This window comes from Polistes canadensis, unplaced genomic scaffold, assembly GCF_001313835.1.
Source record: "Polistes canadensis isolate GaletaPanama2010 unplaced genomic scaffold, ASM131383v1 scaffold_93, whole genome shotgun sequence".
NCBI classification, from domain to species: Eukaryota; Metazoa; Arthropoda; class Insecta; order Hymenoptera; family Vespidae; genus Polistes; species Polistes canadensis.
The window spans coordinates 336,436-344,642 of record NW_014569640.1 but is presented as its reverse complement, the minus strand read 5'-3'; the positions used below and the strand labels follow the sequence as shown (position 1 = coordinate 344,642).

The following is an 8,207-nucleotide window of genomic DNA, read 5'->3' as shown; positions in this document are numbered from 1 at the left end:
ATAGGTTGATAATGGTGTTGGAAAAAGAATGTAGAACGATCGTGAAAATAAAGCCGTATTTTTGTGTGGGCGGTAAACAAAAATTACAAATAAAAGGGGGGAAAAAAAAAAAAAAAAAAAAAAAAAAAAAAAAAAAAAAAAAAAAAAAAAAAAAAAAAAAAAAAAAGGAACGAAAGAATCGTAAAACAAACATAACAGCGATAGATACATAGGATATATGTACGTATGTATGTATGTATGGTATGTATGTATGTATGTAAAGGTAGTAGGATAAAAATCGTGGTAAAGGAAACTGGGAGAAGAGAACGCAACAATTTCAATCGCACGCTTCGGGATTCAAACTCGCTTTTGTATTCCATCGGGTGCTCTCCGACATTTTTCCCTTTCCTCTTGTCTGGTTTAATATTTCCATCGAAAAAATGTCGAGGGCATTTCGAGCACCAAAAGGATATTAAAATCACGTTGAGTTGGTGAGAAAGGAGAAAGAGTGGTTGGTGTGTACTGGCTGGTGGTGTTGTGGTGGTGCTATAGTGGTAGTGATGGTGGGGTGGTGGCAAGGGGGTTGGGGAAGAAGGGAAAATCATTCGAAACCTGCCGGTTGAAACTTTGCGCGTTTTACATTCGCGCTATATCGTTTGCGTTTGCGTTTGCGTTTGCGTTAAAGTTAACGTTTCGGCGTTTCGTGCGGGAAACCGAGAACATTGCTACGAATGATCGCTTCTACGATAGAGAAAACAGAAAAAAAAAAAAAAATAAAAAAGGAAAAGGGGAAAAAAAAGTTCAATGAAAATAAAAAAACAAAAAAAAGGAAAAAGAAGAGAAGGAAAGAGAGCGCGAAAAGATAAAAGAGAACCGGATGGCGGTCGACGTCTCTTTTTGTTTTTGTTTTTTGTTTTTTTCTTCTTCTTCTTTTTTTTTTTATCTCTTTATTTTCCTCTCCCATTCTATCTCTCACTTTTTCTATCTGTCGGTATATCGACAAGTGAGAGATAGCGAGATTCGTCAACTGATAAACCAAGAATTGTAAAGGATGTGAAGCAACGACGCGTGAATATGGTCCGTTCGTATCTACGCGCGTGTATTCTCTCTACTTTCAAAATAAAACCCGAAAGGAAAGTAAAATAAAAAAAAAAAAAGAAGAGAGAGAGAGAAAGAGAAAAGAAAAAACACAAACGAGATATAAAGGATAAAATAGAGAAATAGAAAAGTTATAAAGAAAAAATAACAAAACGTTGGGTGTGGTGGAGCCAAAGGTGGGGGTGGGGGGGGGTGTCAGTAGTTCTCTTTTGCCTTTTACGATAATAAGGAGTAGAACAAAAATTTATATTAATAGAAAAAAAAGAAATCTCCGTAATGAAGAACGTCGAAAAAAAGCATGGGGGAGTGGGAATAATAAGTCCTTAGAGCACACACAGACCACCCACGCGTAGACAAAATTAGGGAAAAACGAGAAATGATTCATCGATGATAATGTTGAAATAATTCCCCAGTTTATTTTGCGATAAGGGGATGAATGAAATGAATGAATGAGATGAAATGAAGGATTGGTGGGTTAAAGGTTGGCAGAACACACGGGGTACAATGTAATAACGACGCACGATATGAACCGAAATCGATTGGAAGTTCGATTCGAGTGGGAATATAATATTTTTTTTTTTTTTTTTCTTTTTTTTATTTTCTTTTTTTTTGTCCACCGATACCACAGAACAAATCCACTCACTTTTACCACCTTTCGATAGCTCGAACTGTATTTTTTCGAGGGTGCGTATTCGTATCTCGATTTTGGGAGTTCACATTTATATATGTATATATATATATATATATATATATATATAATGTGATATGTGTATGTGTGTACGTACGTGTGTAAGTACACAGATAGCATGTAAAGCTTTCAAAGTACGATCAGAATCGAACTGTCGTTACAAAAAAAAAGAAAAGAAAAAATAAAATGGGACAAAAACAAAGAGAGAAAAGCGGGGTATTTTTTTTTTCTTTTATTTTTTTTTTTTTTTTTTCTATCCGAACATGCGTAGAGTGTAGTACGCGTAGCATATTTTTAAACCGACTGCAAGCGTCTGCTTGATAAGGGACGCTGGATTCCCATCGTGGATTACATACATTTATCGAGCGGGAATTAAGCGAGCTTCGTGTCACGAACGAAAGCGAGAGAGAGAGAGAGATGAGAATCGCGATTTTCCATACGAACTCCCCCCACTTCAACCCTCTACCAATTACCTACCCTCTCCCTTTCTTTCTACACACACACATATTCTAATATTTTCCTTTTTTTTTTTTTCTTGTCCTCTTTTATCTCCTATTTTTTTTTTCCTTTTTTTTTTTTTGTTCTTAAAACCCCATCGATCCATACTCTTGTCGATCTGTATTCGTTTCGTTTCAATGCGTGTACGACGACATATATTCTATGTATGAAAGAGAAGATCCTCAATGATTAAACATGTTCGTTCCAGGATTATAAGATTTTTTCTTTTAACTGCTCGCGCGTACGTTGCTTCAAATATATTATTTATTTTTTCTTCTTTTTTTTTTTTTTTTTCATAATTTAATTGGTCTACAAAATATACGCGATTATAATTTATTCAAATAAAATTACATATACAAGAGCGTGCTTCATAGAAATTTGTGAAGTTTAAAGAGTCACTCTGTGAAAAATTAGCTTAAATTCGTTTCAATTAAAAATAACATTCTTTGCCCTTTCGTATATACATATTCCATACATTTTTACAAAAAAGAAAAAAAATAACTACGATCCTACAAATATCGTGTACTAATAATTACAATCCAAATACGCATGAAAATTTATTTTTAATTAGACAAATATTTCGTTAAAAGAAAATAACAAGGGAAAAAAGAATAACTAATAAGTATAATAATAATAATAATAATACTACTACTGTTTAACGTCGATACTTTCGGAACACGTAATATTATTGTATAATAACTTGAAAATAACGTCTTGTCCGTATACAGGACAGGTAGATAGAAACTGTTTCTTTCGCGATGGTGACACGCAGCCGATTCGCAGGGACACGAAAGGGTCCCCGGAGAGAAGCGTGGAGAAAATACAGGAATAGTAAGCAGCCATTGCTGTTGGTGGTGGACAGTATTCACGATGCATCGTACAACAGTAGCCTCGATCCGTTGGTAACGACGTAACGACGTCGAGACGCGTTCTACCCTTCATCCCCCTTACCCTTACCCTTACTACCACCCCACACCCTAACCCTTCTATCTTCACCATCAACCATCTCTCTTTCTCTCGCACATATATTCATCTATCTATCTATCCAACTATCTCTCTCAACACACACACACAGAGAAACACATGCAGCTTAGAATTTCGCATCGCGTTGTGCCAGGACGAACACGTAATGGCGGTCGATGCACGGAAATAGGAAAGAGAGGCCAGGCCCGACCCTCTTTCTCTCTCGTTCATCTCTTTGTGTGTGTATGTGTGTTTTGTGTGATACAAGAGCTTCACGCCATACTTCGCTTTACGAATGCATCGTTGTACTTGCACTCACCGCGTTCTAACTGTAGGACGTTCTATTTTCTCACTTGTGCATAGTCTAGGAGACACGAGGTGCATTCTATCCCCCCTCTTCCTCCTCCTCCTCCACCACCACCACCACTCTCACTCGTTTCGCATTTCTTTAGAATTTTTCCTTCCCTCGCGCGATATCTTTTTCCTTGATCGTCTGTACCTCTCTCTCTCTCTCTCTCTCACACACACACACACACACATTACTTCTCTTATCTCTTTCCTCCTTTTTTTTGTTCATTCTTCTCGCGAATACCTAACGGCGTTCTATCTCACGCACACTTTCCTCGCATCGTTCGGCATCCCACTTTTTTTCCTTATCGATATTATTTGAGAAACGAATTTCCGCGTTTTTTCCCTACCTTTCCTCCACCCGCCCCTCCCCCACACGTTCCCGCGAAAATCGAATGTAATTCATGTAAAAATATTTCGTGAAATATTCAACTGGAAATGGAGAAAAAAGAGTGGAGAAGAAGTTTCTCTCGATCATGGTACGCTTAGAAGTCCGCCTTCCGATCATACCACCCAACCTTCCTTCTTTATGTCGAATAATATCCTGCAAGGATACACGTTATATGTATGTATAATAATACATGTATCTTCTATGTATGTATATACTTATCGTATACAGATATATATATATATATATATATATATATATATATTTCTTTCCTTCGTTCGTATCTACCATCAACCCCCAACTCTAACCATCGTTTCACACCCCCTCCCCCTCCCCCCTAGCCCGCCTTACCATCCTTTCCTTGCTCCGACGTTCCTCTTACTTCGTTTTCTCATCGTACCTTCTTCTCGCGTGCCTTGTGCTCTTCTTTTTTTTTTTTTTTTTTTTATCTCCTCCCACGTACTCCTTCTTCAGTACCATAGCAGCAACTCACGCCTTCGCACAACCGAGAGAAGATAAGCTATGCGCGTTCAATTTTCTCATCATATATACCTCAGATAGCAATCTTCATCCCCTATTCCTTATTATTCGTTTTTCTCTTTTTCTTACTTTCTTCCTTTCTTTCTTTATTTATTTATTTCCTTTCTTTCTTTCTTTCTGAAAGAGAACAGACAGTATAAATTTTTACGATCGTTAACAGACATTCTACTTTATTCTCAAGGGACTACTCTCCGTTAGTCTATGGAATCGTCACGGACAGGGGAATGGGAACTAAAAGGGGAGAAAGAAAAAAATCAAGAAGATACGAATAGTCAATTTAGCTTTGACAAAAAAAAAAAAAAAGAAATTCGAAGAAGAAGCCCTTCACTTCTACGTTTATTTTTGCGATGATAACCTATAAGAGATAAATTTGAATACATGCACATTTGACCGGTTTCCTACTTTCCCTTTGGTTTTTATTATTATTTTTTTTTTTTTTATTTGTAACCTCCTTTTTCTTTCCTCTCTTCTCTCTCTCTCTCTCTCTCTCTCTCTTTATTCTCGTTTTTTTTTCTTTTTTTCTTTTTTTTTTACAATCGATTCCGACAGTGGCACACGATCCGCTGCACCTGTTGCTCGCATCGTCGTAGCCCGGATACGTTGTATCCGGAACTACTACCGCGGAAGTCGCTGCCTCGTTAAACTTCGTTTCAAGAGAGAACACAGGGAATGTGTCTCCCCCGTAATAATAATATTTTGTTACTTTCTCAGTCAGAATTCAATTGAATTCTTTTTGATTTTGTTTTTTATTATTTTTCTCAAATGGAAGAATCAAATTTTTCTCAAAAATATAATATGATATATCGGCTTTTGTTTTTTGGTTATTTCTTTTTCCGTTTAATCGATCCCAAATTTTTCCGATATGACTTTTTTTCTTTTGCTCACCTTTTCTATATTTGTTTGTATTTCTTCTTTTCTTTTTCTTTTTCAAATCGTACAGAAATATTTCGTAAAGATTTTTCTAAAACATGAACATTAGTATTACGTACACGTGTATTACACGTTATTCTTATATTCTTAGGTTGTTCATAAAGAAGAATAGTTTCTCGTAAGAAGTAGAGGAAACGCGAGAAATGTACATGTAAGAAGTAACGTACATATAAAAGTCGTACGACCCGTACCCGTACCCGTAACCGGGAGTAGGTCGTTGAAATATTAGTTCGCGTCTTTGCACTCAGACCTAACCCACACCCGCCCCGACTACTTTTGCACCGACCCACTTCCCTTTTCTTCTTTTCATCCTTTCTTCAATTCTTAGAAGTTAAAGCCAAAGGCGCACCTAACGAGGATTCAAATGAATTTCATAATTCCAGAAAAAAAGAAAGAAAGAAAGAAAGAGAAAGAGAAAAAAAGAAAGAAAGGTGGAAAGGGATGGAAAGTAAAAAAAAAAGGGGGGGGATGACGAAAGAAGCAGTTAGTGCCGGGCAATGTCGAGTCATTCGAATTTATTAGATAATTATTTTTCTTTCTTCTTTTTTTTTTGTTAATTTCCCTTCTATCGTTATATTATATCGAACACGATATTTATTTATTTTATTCGTCTAATAATTATTTACCGACTCGTTTTTAATTTTCCATTTTCATTTTCCTTTCCTTTCTTTCCTTCTTTTTTTTTTTCTTTTACCGTACTAACATTAATTAGCTGGATATTTAATTAAATGTTAGAGAAGGTAAGTGGTTAGAAAGAGGGTAATAGATAGTTATATCGTAATTGAAAAGAACATTCGAGTAAATAGCAATCGGTCAATTTCTATATAGAATCTGTTACCCTGTAACATTTAGTCACTCACGATTTAATCGAATCGTGATAGTATGGATGGACGCTTGTGTAATTTAATTTATTTGCCTTCTCGAAACTTGGTCGTCTTAAACCAACATCTCTCGAAAACCAAGTCGATCCTAGTTAAGCAGCTCTCTCTCGGATCGACGAGTTTGTGAAGTAACGTTCAGAGAGAAAGAGAGAGAGAGAGATAGATAGATAGATAGATATAATATGAGCTATAGTAAGAGAGAAAAAGAAAGATAGGAAGAGTTATAAGGATACGATAAATATACATTTCTTGGAAGTTAAAAACTACATTAAAAAAAAAAACTATCGGTAAAAGAAATATAAATCATTCGGATCTTTAGTTTCGCATAAAAATATTTAACATAAGAAGGATCGATTATCGCAAAATTGTTACGAACAAAAGTTATTAAAAGTATAATATATTTAAAAAAAAAAGAAAGAAAAAATAGTTGTATCAGGTATCCAAGTATTTTATGCATAAACCATTATATAACAACAACAAAATGAAATACCCTCCCTTAATATTATTTCTTTGATATACGTTTACGTAAAATGCTACTGAATGATCGATTTGTTAACAGTTAGACAAAATTTAGTAATACTAAAATGTAAAACTGTAATATCTAATTAAAAGTTTTAATATAGTATATTCTTCGGTATGTCGGATAACGTAAAAAGGAAATAAGAATAATAATAAGAAGAAGAAACCCTAATAGTAAATTCCTTTTACAATCTTCTATATATCATAATACAGTTAAGTACCTAAATAATTATATCAAGAGTCTGAGTTTATTTTGTACGAAGTAGAAAAGAAAAAGAAGAAGGAAAAAGAAAAAAGAAAATATAAAACCATTATTATTATTTCTTTGATATACGACCGGAGAATGTAAAACGTTACAAAAGGATAACTAAGAATGATCGATTTGCAACTGGTTAAACTTAAAGTTAGAGTATTACATTATAACCAATGTTAAACTATATAATATCTAATTTAAAGTCTTACACAAAGTAAATATAGTTATATCAGGGTGTCGGATTGCGAAAGAAGAAGAATAATAATAAGAATAATAATAATAATAATAAGAAAAGGCAAGCAGTAAATTCCTTTAACAATTTTCTATCAAAAATACAATACAGTAACAGTACTACACTTACCAACGTAACAGTGGGGTTTAAAGTAAGTTTGACGATCGTGGGAGTGGTGAAGAAGAAAGAGGAGGAGAAGGAGATTGGTAGAGGGTAGTTTGAGGTCTCGTGCGAAGAGACCGCGCGTCGACTCGCAAAACAGTGGTGCTTAAACTAAAGGTACTTTTCAACTAAGTTATACCTTGGTCTTGACTGTCTGCAGGTTCCCTGGGTACCTCGGTGTTCGACACTGACGTCTATCTGGTCGGAGCGAGTGGTGGCGTTTATGCTCTTCTAGCCGCTCATCTAGCCAACGTTCTTCTAAACTACAACAATATGGAGTTTGGCATAGTTCGACTTATCGGCATCTTCGTCATCGGTAAGTAAAATAGTAGTAGTAATAATAATAGTAGTATATCGTAGGATCAAACAAACGAACACACTGAATCACAATATCTTTTCTCTTCTTTTTTCCCTTTTGGCCATCACCCCCACCCCCACCCCCTTTTTCTATTCTTTACTTGAGTCCACCAGGACATTCATAACGTTTCACTCTCTTCTTCTTCTTCTTCTTCCTCCTCCTCCTCCTCTTCCTAGGACCTTCTCTTATTTCCCAAAGGAAAACGTTTGCTGCTTTTACGCCGATAGAAACTTTTGACATTCGTAGAAAGTTCAACGTAACTTTGTTTTTTTTTTTTTTTTTCTTTTTTTTCAACTACGAAATGATTTACACGCTATTGATTTTTTTTTTTTTTTTTTTTTTTCGGTTTTTTATATATATAATAGATAAT

General features: G+C 35.2%; 1 protein-coding gene across 2 annotated transcripts in view; it reads left to right on the top strand.

Moving 5' to 3' along the window:
- The window catches only part of LOC106787135 (protein rhomboid), a 124,237-nt gene that overhangs the window by 106,757 nt on the left and 9,273 nt on the right, over positions 1-8,207 (top strand). Inside the window, exon 5 of one of the 2 annotated variants that reach the window (XM_014749251.1) lies at positions 7,640-7,795. In XM_014749251.1, the coding sequence (XP_014604737.1) occupies positions 7,640-7,795 (156 nt within the window). Of the gene's footprint in view, positions 1-7,639; positions 7,823-8,207 lie in introns of those variants that run through there. The other variant, XM_014749250.1, reaches the window with a different exon arrangement.